This window comes from Salvia hispanica, chromosome 1, assembly GCF_029641045.1.
Source record: "Salvia hispanica isolate PSC_SH4W2 chromosome 1, Shi_PSC_v1, whole genome shotgun sequence".
Classification (NCBI taxonomy): domain Eukaryota; kingdom Viridiplantae; phylum Streptophyta; class Magnoliopsida; order Lamiales; family Lamiaceae; genus Salvia; species Salvia hispanica.
Genome location: NC_142692.1, coordinates 5,606,166 through 5,619,031, shown reverse-complemented (window position 1 = coordinate 5,619,031; position 12,866 = coordinate 5,606,166). Strand labels below are relative to the sequence as shown.

At 38.4% G+C, this 12,866-nt stretch overlaps 2 protein-coding genes and 1 pseudogene across 2 annotated transcripts; 1 reads left to right on the top strand and 2 right to left on the bottom strand.

The window, feature by feature from the left end:
* The first annotated feature begins 3,003 nt into the window (after positions 1-3,003).
* LOC125217715 (putative pectinesterase/pectinesterase inhibitor 17) lies at positions 3,004-4,833 on the top strand. Its single transcript, XM_048119236.2, has 2 exons — positions 3,004-3,898; positions 4,145-4,833. Exons 1-2 carry the CDS (start codon positions 3,013-3,015, stop codon positions 4,831-4,833), a joined length of 1,575 nt encoding a protein of 524 aa, XP_047975193.2. The 5' UTR covers positions 3,004-3,012.
* A 3,895-nt stretch (positions 4,834-8,728) lies between these two features.
* PDLP8 (plasmodesmata-located protein 8) lies at positions 8,729-10,729 on the bottom strand. The gene is made up of 3 exons (XM_048122135.2): positions 9,989-10,729; positions 9,361-9,468; positions 8,729-9,026 (listed from the first exon to the last, which is right to left on the bottom strand). Exons 1-3 carry the CDS (start codon positions 10,683-10,685, stop codon positions 9,022-9,024), a joined length of 810 nt encoding a protein of 269 aa, XP_047978092.1. The 5' UTR covers positions 10,686-10,729; the 3' UTR covers positions 8,729-9,021.
* Positions 10,730-11,708: 979 nt separating this feature from the next.
* Positions 11,709-12,830, bottom strand: LOC125224488 (auxin-responsive protein SAUR36 pseudogene; annotated as a pseudogene).
* Positions 12,831-12,866: the final 36 nt, after the last annotated feature.

Below are 12,866 nucleotides of genomic sequence, written 5' to 3'. Positions count from 1 at the left end.
GATTAAAATTAATTGCAGCTTCTAAATTAAGGGAATAGTGGGGTCATTTTTTATACTCCCAAGATAAATAGTCTAACCGGGACTCCTAATGGCGGACGGATGGAGTATTTCTCATAGCATATCAATTACCATATCCGACTAATTTACGTGTCATTTTTATCCTACTTGACACTATCAAATCAACACGGTTTTCTACATGACTTTTTATCCTACTTGACACGAACTTAAAAAGTGATCTAAAATATCATAAACATCCCACGGTTGCCCACGTAATATAAGTTTTCAGCCGAAGATATCTTATTTGGGCTGGGTTAGAAAATACTCCCTTCGTCCCACAAAGTTTGTCCTATTTTATCATTTTCATCCGTTCCACAAAATTTGTCCCAATTGGAATCTTCCAAAAATAGACATTAAATACACTCCTCAATCCCCTCAATGTGTGACCCTTATTCCACTACACATCTCCATTTAATACAAAGTCAAACAATTTCTTATAATCTGCGCTGGGTCAAACTGAGACAAACTTTGTGCGACGGAGGGAGTAACAAACAAAATGTAAAGTTTATGATATTTTAGACCAATTTTAAAGTTCGTGCAAAATATCATAATCTTGCCAGCGGTCATGATCCTTGTGGAGTGCCACACGGCAGCCATCGGCGATCCCAGGTAAGTAACGGGCCAACACCATTTGGGCCCAAAACATAAGGAATGGGCTAATGAATTAATTCAGTCCAGCACAAATTAATTCCCAGGCCCAAAACCTAATTTGGTCCATTATCTCACACTTACACCTATCAATACTTGGGGGAGTAAAAGATACGAAAGTTAGTTTTAATATTTATCATCTAGTCTGATAAGCTCACAGGACTAATTTGAATCTCGAATATTTAGAATTAGAATTGAAAATTTCTGCTCTACTAAAAATGTAATTTAAATTGGTCTGACCGAAATCCTAATGGGTTGACCCGATTGACATCCACAATCCTATACGCTTTTAACAATCACACATTAATGATGGGATTTACCAACACAAAACAGCAAAACATCGAGACTCTTAATTTTTCTAAACAAAGATCAATTGGTCATGGAATTTGAGAATTGAGATCAATTGAATTATCATCAGTTTGTATTTATGATTAGGAATGTTATATGAACGGCCGGTTTCAGGATTCATGTGTAGAAAGGTTGACTTTTGCTGTCATTCACAGATATAATAGGCAATTATATAAGATAAAAGAGTCTCATAAAATCCCAATTGAGATTAATTGTTTTTTTCATCATAACATATGTGACTGCACGACTAAATATTTAATATCCAACGTCGATTAATTTTGTATTTTAATAACTGGCTAAAAAACATGGCTTAATATTAATATTCCTTCTATAGTATATTTAATTCCGATCATGCATGTAACGCGTGCATTAATAAATGATATAATTGCCTTTCGCAAATAATTGTTCAAACCAATGGGCTACCGGAATAAAAATTTAATGGCCCAAACATATTGTCATATGATGTCATATTAGTCATTTATAAATGATAGAAATCAGTCTCTTTTCGCTTTTTTCCTTTCTTTTTATACTACATCCGTTCTACAGTAAGTGCCACATTTTGCAATTTTAGTCCGTTCAACAATAGAAGTTACATTTCATTTTTTTTAACATTAATGGTAAGTAGACCCTATATTTCACCAACCAATTCTACTCACATTTTATTATAAAACTAATAATATATAAGTGGGATCCATAATCCACTGACTTATTCAATCTATTTTTCTTTACATTTTTTAAAATCAGTGTCCACACTAAATATGACACTTAATGTGGAACGAAGGTAGTAATTGTTATTGGCTAAACAAACCACATGTCCATATGTCCGGGACATCAAATTTTACTAGTGATACATGGGACCAACTGACCACATTGCGGTTCATCAAGGTTAGAAAAACTCATTAAATATTGTCTTTGGATTTATCAATGACTCCAACATGTGACTGCTCGCTAAAATCATTGCCAACAATGATCGTTGCATCGCGTCTATCTGTAGACTGGTCTAACATGACCTTATCCATGGAGTATATATGATCTTATACATTGTGTTACACACTTACACTTGGATTCGCCATTAATTCAAAAATGTATTTGTATGTTAGTTTCTTTATTGTAGCAGTGCTATTTGAACCGTGTTGCTTATAAGATCTGCGTAGCTTAGTGAAATTTTTCACATAAACCAATTTCGTCTTACTCCCTCCGTTCCCTCATAGTTGAGTCATTTTTCTATTTCGGGAAGTTCCTTCATAGTTGAGTCATTTCCATATATGGTAATTTTTTTCTCTTTCTTACTTTACTCTCTCTTACTTTATTCTCTCTACTTTATTCACTTTTTACTTTATTCTCTCTACCTTTTTCTCTTTCTTACTTTTTTATCTATTTATTTAACATACTCAGCATTCCTTTCTTAAACTCCGTGCCGAAAAGTTTCGTCTCAACTGTGAGGGAACGGAGGGAGTACTTGATTTACAGGTTAATGCATTAAAACAATTTCATTTTTTAGTACTCCAATTAATTATGCACATTTTCCTCTCTCTTTTAATTATTACATCAATCACATTTTCTATTACTATATTCATTTTATATTCTCTTTTTTTTTACATAATTAAGATATATATCTACTTATTTAAAATATACTTCAAACTATAAAATTTTGTATCATCAACCCGACGTGACATGCATCTTCTTAGGGATAATAGAGAGGATATAAGCTAGCAGAATATAAAAAACTTAACTCACATTACCGAACACCATAATAATCTAGTTAAAATCCTAACTAGCCAATTAGATATTCGTGTACGCGTTACATGCCTCGCCAATTTACTCCAATTTTACAAGGTCGTCAACTTTTATAGAAATTCTAATCAAATCTCATAATTCAAGTAGTTAGGCAATATATAATCAATCTCCCGAAATCAAGACAAGAACACTGCACAAAAGAGAAGCTTAAATACATCAACAATGGCGACAAGAAGAATCCTACTCTTATTTCTTATGTCCTTTCTGTCGACCTCTCCGGCTGCCGCCGTGAAATCATGGAGCAGCCAAACACCACACCCTAAACCATGCGAGTATTTCCTCACAAACAACCCTAAATACAAAGTTTCTATAAAAGGAAAGCCCGACTTCGTGAGGGCAGCGGCCCATCTCGCCCTGGACCGCTGCATGCACGCGAAGAGCGGCCTCCATCATCTTGGCCCAAACTGCCGTTCGGACCGAGAGCGGGAGGCCTGGGCCGACTGCGTGGACCTCTACGAGGAAACCATCCGCGTGCTCAACAAGACCGTGGACCCAAACACCAAGTGCACAGCTGACGACGTGCAGACGTGGCTGAGCACGGCGCTCACCAATTTGGACACGTGCGCCGCCGGGTTCGCGGACTTCGGTATCCATGATTATCACAGTGTTTTTCCCATCATGTCCAACAACGTGAGTTTGTTGGTGAGCAATGCCCTAGCTTTGAATAGCAAGGGCGTTTCTAATTTTAATAGTGTGAAGGGTTATAAGGACGGGTTTCCGAGGTGGGTCCGGCCTGGGCACCGGAAGCTGCTGCAGTCGTCGTCGGACGTTGTTGCGGCGTCGTCGGACGTTGTGGTGGCACAGGACGGGTCCGGGAACTTCACGACTGTAGGGGAGGCAGTGGCAGCAGCGGCCGCGGGCGGAAGTAGGCCGGTGGGGAGCGATTGGTATGTGATTTATGTGAAGGCGGGGACGTATGTTGAGAATGTGGAGATTGGAAGGGGTTTGAGGAATGTAATGTTGTTGGGGGATGGAATTGGGAGGACTATTATCACCGGAAGTAGAAGCGTCGACGGCGGCTCCACCACCTTCAACTCGGCCACAGTTGGTGAGTCATTTAATTACGAGTCTAAGTTCAGTCAGGATTCAAGAAATGTTGGTGAAGAAAATATAATAATCCTACTTACTACTTAATTCAATTGGTATTAAGTCGAAACTCTAAAATGGAAACCAACCAATATTGTTCTTGTACCAACATAACCTTAAATTTGTTTAACTAATACTCCATGTTTGATTTTTGAAGTTTTTAGTACAGTACGTACAGAAACATGATATATCCTAGCTAAATTCACAGTTGTAGTGGGCGACGGGTTCATCGCCCGCGGCATCACGTTTCGGAACACGGCAGGAGCCCAGAGCCAGGCAGTAGCGCTGCGTTCCGGGTCGAACCTATCCGTGTTCTACCAGTGCAGTTTCGAGGGTTACCAGGCCACCCTCTATGCCCATTCCCAGCGCCAATTCTACCGCGACTGCGACATCTATGGCACAGTCGACATGGTCATCGGCAATGCTGCGGTCGTGCTGCAGAACTGCAGCTTCCACGCTCGCATCCCGGCCGAAATGATCAACACGATCACCTCACAGTTCCGTACCGACCCGAACCAGAACACGGGGACCATCATCCACAACTCACGAGTCATGCCCACCCCGGAACTCGTACCCTTACTGATACTCACCCGGACCTATCTGGGTCGCCCCGCGAGGGAGTTCTCGCGCACGGTGTTCATGAAGACCGAGTTGGGCGGCTTAATCCACCCGGCGGGTTGGTTGGAGTGGATGGGGACGACCTTCGCTTTGGATACGTTGTATTATGCGGAGTATGCGAATACGGGTCCCGGGTCGTCCACAGAGAATCGGGTCAAATGGCCTGGTTATCACGTCATCACCAACACCTCCGAAGCGGAGCAGTTTGCGCCAGATAATTTCATTCTTGTGGATCATTGGGTGCCGAATACCAATGTGCCGTTTACTTCTGGGCTTTGATTTCCTGAGTTTCATTGAATTTATTTGAAAAATATTGTACTCCACTTGTGTTCATCTCGTCATTATTTACATATTGTTGAGTTGTGTTGATCTCGTCATTGTAACTTTGTTTTCTTTAGTATGTTTTATGGATGAAAATTGAAACCCTCTCTCCTGTGTCCATTCTCATTTTCTGATCATCAATTTTGTTATGCGATCTTAGAGCAATGTTAAATTGAGAGCCCTAGATTTAGTCCTTTTTTTCTAATTTTGCAGTTTTAGTTCTCCACTTTGACGTGGGTTATAAATTTGAATGGGAACTTGACCGTTAATTGCCGGTTCTAGACTATTTAATTTATTGATGTGGTCATTGGGCCAATTGTAAATTGAACCATGAACTAAGGTTTGTTTCCAGTTCCAAAATATTCAAACCGGGAACCCGTGATTCAACTCAAAATTGAAAAAACCATCGATTTTAAACCCAAAAAACTAGTTTCAGTTCACAAAAACTGGAATCAATGTGACCTCAATTCCTGTTTCACTTTTTGTGGAACCAAAACATGAGGCAATTCGAAACCAAAACTGGGTCCGGTAACATCACTAAACCGTAGAGAGATAAGTAAGCAAGTAAGGGTAAATGGTACTCTATCCGTCCCGGATAATTTGTGTCACTTTGACCGGGTACGGGTTTTAAGAATTGTAATGAAAAGTGGGTTGAAAAAGTTAGTGGAATGTGGGTCCTACCTTTATATGTAAAGGTCAAAACTGGTCCTGAACATATGACTATTTTACGATTTTGGTCATAAACTTTATCTTTTGAATTTTTTGGTCCTGCACATTCCAAATCGGATCACAGTTGGTCCTCCGTCAATAATTCCGTTAATTTTATAAGTCAACGGGTTTAACCCAATTTTAACCAATTAGACATTTAATCATGATTTTTAAATCACTAATTAATTCCCTAATTATTTTTCTTTAGAAAACACCAAATAGATTTATATCTCATTCAATTCTATCTCGTTCTCAAAATTTCAAATTTCTTCACCAAATTACCAGAACTGACAGCAAAATTCAAAAATCTCCTCTCAATAATGATAATATCACCTATGTTAACCACCACTCAAAACACACACACAGAAAGCCTAAAAATCAATCAAGAACACAATTTTCAGAAGAATATCTGCTCTTTATCAGTAGAATGCCACTAATTCAAGAAAAAAAAAACATCCACAAAATAAAAACAATCTATGTAGTGTAGTATCATCAAACACACAGTAGCAAACTACTAATGAATTTCAACTAACTCAGAACATTCCAATTTTTTTCACTAATTTGTTGGAGAACAAGGCAATGGCAATACCTGCTTTGCGTGATTGTGAATCTTGTCTCTCACATTAAGAAATTTGAGAAAAGACCCATCTTCCAAAATCGAATCTTGCTGAAGCTCCGCCTTCTCCTGCGCCAGCCTCCGCAGCAGCTTATCCTCCGCGACCCGCGTCCCTTAAAAATTTGAACTTTGGCGGCGGCGACGACCGCAGGCGCCGGAGCTCCGCCTCCGGGAGCGACTCGAACAGCGGGTTGATGTTCCCGTGGTGGCTGTAGCAATCCAAAGGGGCGGCGCCGTCAACGAAGAGATCGCTCAAGCTTCTTGTCCTCGACCCCTTTCTTGATCTCCCATCTTCTGATAATTCCAAATCTTCTTTGCTTTCCTATTTGATTGTGAAGATGAATCGCGGTGGGCCGCAGAGATTGTGCACCCTCATCAATTATTTTAATAAAATAATTTGGGAATTAATTAGTGACTTAAAAATTATGATTAAAAGTCTAATTTGGTCAAAATTGGGTTAAACACGTTGACTGTTAAAAAATTAAAGGATCTATTGACGGAGGACCAATTGTGATCCGTTTTGATATGTGCAGAACCAAAAAATCTAAAAGATAAGGTTTAGGACCAAAATCATAAAATGACTATATGTTCAGGATTAGTGTTGGTCTTTACTCTTAGTTTTATAATAAAATGTGAGTAGGAATGAGTTAGTGGAATATGGGGTCCACTACAAAAAATGGTAAAAATGAAATGGAACAAATTATGTGGGACGGACCGAAATAGAAAACTGGAACAAATTATATGGGACGAAAGGAGTAAATGGAATAAATGACTATACTATTGTGAAACATAGTGAGGAGATTACAAGAGCTTTTCTGCAAAAGGATAGTAACCACACAATTATGGCCACTGTATTTTTCTCATCTATTCATTAGCTCCATAACTAACAATTTAAGCTCCTCACACAATTGGTCTCGCTTTATTATTTTCGCCTCAATCCCTCTTTTTCTTTTTCCTTTTTAAAAAAAAAAAGGGATATCAGTTCCTAAAATCATGAACTTTAGCCAAATTTTAGTATTTGGCACTAACTTTGAAATCAACCAAACTTTATATTTTATTTGTTATTTCCTATAGCATATCAATCGATATATTCGACTTACTTATGTATCTTTTTTTTATCCTACTTGACATTACTAAATCAACGGGTTTTTTTACATGACATTTTATCATGCTTGACACGAACTTAAAAAGTGGTCGAAAATATTATAAACATCTCATAGTTGCACACATAATATAAGTTTTTCGCCGAAGATATCTTATTTAGGCTGGGTTGGAAAATAACAAACGGAATGTAAAATTTCTAATATTTTAAACTAATTTTAAACTTCATGGAAAATATCATAGTCTTGCCAAAGTTCATGGTTTATGGGACCAATATCCCTTCTTAAATTTTAGAAAACAAACATTGAGTTGGAATTCGAGTTAGTCGGATTTACCACGAGTCATCCATTTAATTTTATTTAACATTAGAAAAAACATCAAGGGAAGGATTATCCATATTCTTATAGATGAGCTAGGACATTAAGAATTCACGTGAGCTGGAATGACACATCGGACTTCCATCACGTGGATAGGCAAGAAAAGAATAAAGAGATAAAATCCATCATCGACTTGGGCCCGCTCTGATACCATATTAGAAATGGGTCACTCACCCCTTAAAAGGCCTTATAGAGGGGGTTATCCATACTTTTATAGATGAATTGGGATTGTTATCAAGTTGATGTGGGACAAGACATTAAGAATTTTAACATAAAGTAGGTCAAAATCGACTTAAATACCTAACAAAACAACTTTACCAAACCACCATGTCGTTGTGTGACCCATGATTGCATGGCCTATCAGCACCGGCACCTCCTACAGTCCTACGCATCCATAATAGGCTAGTCGCTTATATCAAACTCAATCGGAATACCCTCGAACAAAATTGATCCGCACGCTCGACTTTTTGATTATTTTTTCAATAAAATACTTATTTTATTTTAAGAATAGTTATCTACCTCACAACGACGTATGTTTCGTCCATGTGCAATTTTCTACAGTTATGGCGAGTAGAAAAAAATAGAAAGATTGATAGAGTAATTCTTAATGTATGATACAAAAATTGAAAAGCGTGAAATAAATCAAAATTGGGCCAAACCTTAAAATTTTATGGATAATTATCCAATTTTCATGACCACGTTATACATTTTATAAGATTTAAAAAATGACAAATGATTGAGTGTATTTATATGTGTAAAAGTGTAAGTGGTCTTCTCCTATTGAATATTGTTTCAAATAATTTTACTTGAATAAAAGTAATAAAGAGTATAATTTCATTGAAAATTATGGTTAAAAATTACAGATTTCAATTGCCGCGAATTCTTGGCCGTCGGCGACTAATGTGCCGTTTACTTCGGGGCTTTGATTTGGCTCGAGTTTGAGTTTTATTGAATTAATTGTATTTATATTTGTGCTAATCCCGTGATTAAACTTTGGTTCCTTAATGTGATCTATGTTTTATTTATGAAAACTGAAAACTGACGAATAATATTGCTTCGTTTATATTTTTGCAATAAATATAAGAGGCAATAGTTAGTAGTTTGCCAAAAAAAAAAAATTTAAATCAATACAACAACATAGCATTAGCTTGGTATATCTAGACTCACATTAACATTGGATGCAATTAATAAATTTAAACAAATCATAGAACCAACTACACCAACAAATACAATTCGTGCAAAACTTAATAGCAACACAAAATACATGCAATAGATGCTTCCTTTTTCCATCCATACACAGGTATCTGCTATATATATTGATCTTGTGACTATTGTCTCCAGAATTCAACCTGAAATTTTTCAATACTAGCCACAGTTAGCGGATACTAACGTAGACAGTAGTAGAAATACATATTTAAATCAGAACCGACAATTCAATCCAGAACTAGACAATTAATCGTCGTTCATGACCATTGATCATGGTTCCAGGCCCAGTCGTAACCCGAACCAAGAACAAGTATGGTTCGGTTCCAGTTTCAAAATTTTCAAACTACGAACCAACAATTCAGCTAAAAATTGGGAAAAAGATGTTAAATTATTGTGGATTTTGAACTAGAACCACTGGTTTTGGTTTAAAAACTAGACTATATATAGAGAAGTATATTAAGTAAATAAGAATATTACCAAGAGCTTTTCTGCAAAATGATAGAAATACAATAAGAACAGCGACTCCGGCCACCACCCCCACAATTATGGCCACTGTTTTTCCCACGTCATCTCCGTTTGAGGAATCTGCATTTCATACAACAATATTCTTTTAAATATTGCAAACAAATTTCCACAAATTCAAGCAGATTTCTAAATTTTAAGAAACCACAAATGTGGGTCACGACAATTGCAATATTTAATAAATACTGCATAATACAAGACCAAACCACAATCCACAATAAAAGATTCCAACTCTCTCGAGAAGGGGGAGCAAATAAAACTTTGTTCAAGATAAGATACCCAAATTACTGGCTGAAAAAATATATAATACGAGTCACTAAGAAAAAGCACATAAAGTTCGAATTTGTTGCAAGCTTTAATTTAAACTTTATGAAGAATATGGGGTGGTGACGCAATTATGTGCATTAGAATATATACTTATGCCATTAGATGGTTCAACTTGTTTCCATCCCAAATCATCTTTGGATCTCACTTTATTTATTTTAATTAATATTCATATACCCCCATTAATTCATATTTCTTTCTTTTTCACCCTGTTTGCATTATTTTATATCCACTAATAATTGTTTTTTAAATAGAAAACCTGAGGAAGAAGAAGAGGTAGTATAGTAGCCTGACTCCCAATACCGAACATAACACTGCGCCAAGTAGACATCCGCCGCCGGCGCCGCTCCACACAGCATCTTCACCTTCGCCACCGCCTCGGCCAAGCACTCGGAGCAATCCCCCGCCGCCATATCCCCCAGGCACTGCGCATACCCCTCCACCGCCCCGGTGGCGCTCACCCTGAACCCCGCCGCCCCTTCCAATTCCGCCAGCACGTCGTCCCTCCGCCGCCAAAACTCCCCGTCCACGTTCCCGCCGACGCCGCACTTCCTATACCTCAAACCGGTGTCCAATCTCCCCAAAAAGTCGGCGCGCTCGTACCTGAGGTAGCAGGCATCGAGCTGGAGGCTGGCGCCGTAGGTGTCGGGGCAGAGCACGGCGACCTGGTTGATGGCGCCGGCGATGCATGAGGCGCAGTCGCGGGGGCTGAGGTCGCCGCGGCACTGGTAGAGGCCGTAGGAGGCGGAATCTGTGTCGTTGGCGATGGAGATGGCGTCGTAGAGGGTGCGGGAGGAGGAGGAGGCGAGGGAGGAGAGGAGGGAGATTTTGCTGGATTCGTATGGGGAATTCGGAGGGTATTTATCTTGGGAGCAGCCGCCATAGATGAAGACGTGGGCGTCGATGGAGCTCAACAAAATGGAGAGAGTGAGAGTGATGAGATTGAGAGGTAGCATTGTTTGTGAAATTGGAATATGATCGTTTTGTTCCTTGCACCTTTTTTTCTAGTATATTTTTTGTTTGGTTTTGCTTTTGAGTTTACATTATATATTCGTTTTGTTAGTGTTGAACGGAAAAAGCATATATTTGGAGTTGGTGACCATTCCCTATTTTATTTTGACATTAGCTCTAATTGTTGCTGGCTTGTTTGCTTTAAATTCACGAGTAATATTTCCTGTTAAATGTAATTTACTTTTATAATGTGATTTGCAAGACTATAGTACAAATATGAGTTAGGCGCCGGTGCTCACACTTTTATGAAGTAGTTTATTCTTGATTAAGGTGACCTCTATAGTATCTTGGCTCAAACTCGACTCTACTTTTATTTTTTACTTTCTCCAATTATGTCCGTGTCTATCATTAAGTACGGAATCAAATCTTTATTTATTCGTTTCTTACTTCTAGTTACTGTTAATGTCATAATTTAATAACAAGTGATCAAGTTATATGAGAAGCCCACTTTCTAGTTTGAGACCGAACACACGACGGAGACGCCATCAGAGGACTCTCCCAGATTAGTCGGGCGGTTATCTCCAAGATTATAATGATTTAATTAATTATCTTATTTTGACTCATTTTGAGTGAGCAAACTTATAACCTTCATTCCGGGTTCTTTGTTTATTCTTTTTCATAATGCAAAAGAGAATTGAATGCTTAGAGTCTCGTCTTTATAAAGTTAGATTACGGACAAAATTACTGATGGTGAGTAATCCCTTGATAATTACCTACTGAATTTCCGAGAGAATACCCGTTGCCGTAGTCCGCAGCTTATTTTTTTTACCAGCATGTCCATCGGTAAAATTGTTGTCTTTTGGGCCGAGGCTAAAGCTGTCTCGATACTAAAAACGCTATCAATCTCCGTCAATAAATTGGATATTCTCATCAACTCATTCACGAATATAAAAAAAATACTAGTAGGAAGAGAGGTTTAATGTGGAAAAAATAGTTAAAGTTATAACTAAGACAAGTTTTAATACGCAATTAATAAAATAAGAAAGAGAACATGTGAGTTTCATAATTAATAGTGTAAATAGTCCTATATTTAAAACTTTTCATTTTCAGAATGGATCTAAGTAGACGAAACTTTGTAAACTAGTATGTGGAATAGTATATATTTACAATTTACAACCATAAAACCTAACAATTCCAAAATTCGATTATAAAAGAAAACAATACTAATATTTACAACTAAAAGTATATACACGTCTTAACAATACAACACAAACCCATAAAAATTCAAAACCACATTTTCTTCCACGACAGCAACTTCCGGGTACACTGACCCGCCTTGATCCGGGTCTGAACACTCTCAAACTCCGAGATCCGACAAGGTATGGTTAGCCCACCCGGATGGTCATACCCGAATTCCCTTTCGGACTCCTTCAGCAAATCCCTAAATAACGGGTGGTTAATATACACAATTGGCACAAAAATCCTCTCCATATCTCCATCTTTTTGCCCCACGTAAATCGCCATGTGCCCTTTCGGTATTTCGCCCGTCCATTCTTCTTTACCAACCCGGAAGTATCCCCGACCCGGATCCATATTCCTACCTAATACCGCCTTCGCTTTCGTCTTCACCCGGTCCGTCCAGCTTAGCGGTTCGACCCGGCCCGAATTGCTATCGACACGCCGATACCTACCGGCTGAGCGTTTCCACCGGAAAACACGCCGGAAAATGTGCTTGAGCGAGAAACCACGTATGCTGCCCATGATATATCTCTTCCGTTGAGAAATTTACGGAAACTGGATTTACTTTTATTTCTTTTAAGAAAAAAGTGGATTGGGGGAAAATTCTAGGAGAAGGGCCATGGATCGGCCATGGACATGGCTAGACGGAAAAGTGTGAGGCAGACTTCAGAGAGAGAGGTTGGTAGGTTCGACATGGTGGGTGATTACTTTTCATCTACTCAGGCGGCGGCGGAGGCGATGAGAAATGAAAGGAGTCAAGAGAGAAATGAGGGATGAAGAAACACCATGAATTCTTTAAGAGGGAAGGGAGTATTGAAATTTTCAAAAGAGAAAATAGATCGGGATTTTATAATGCTGAAAATTTCAGTTTTATTGTTGAAATTGAGTTGTGGAGGGCCGATTTTAGTGCTTTGACATTGATTTCTCATTTTTGTTTTCTTTATTTA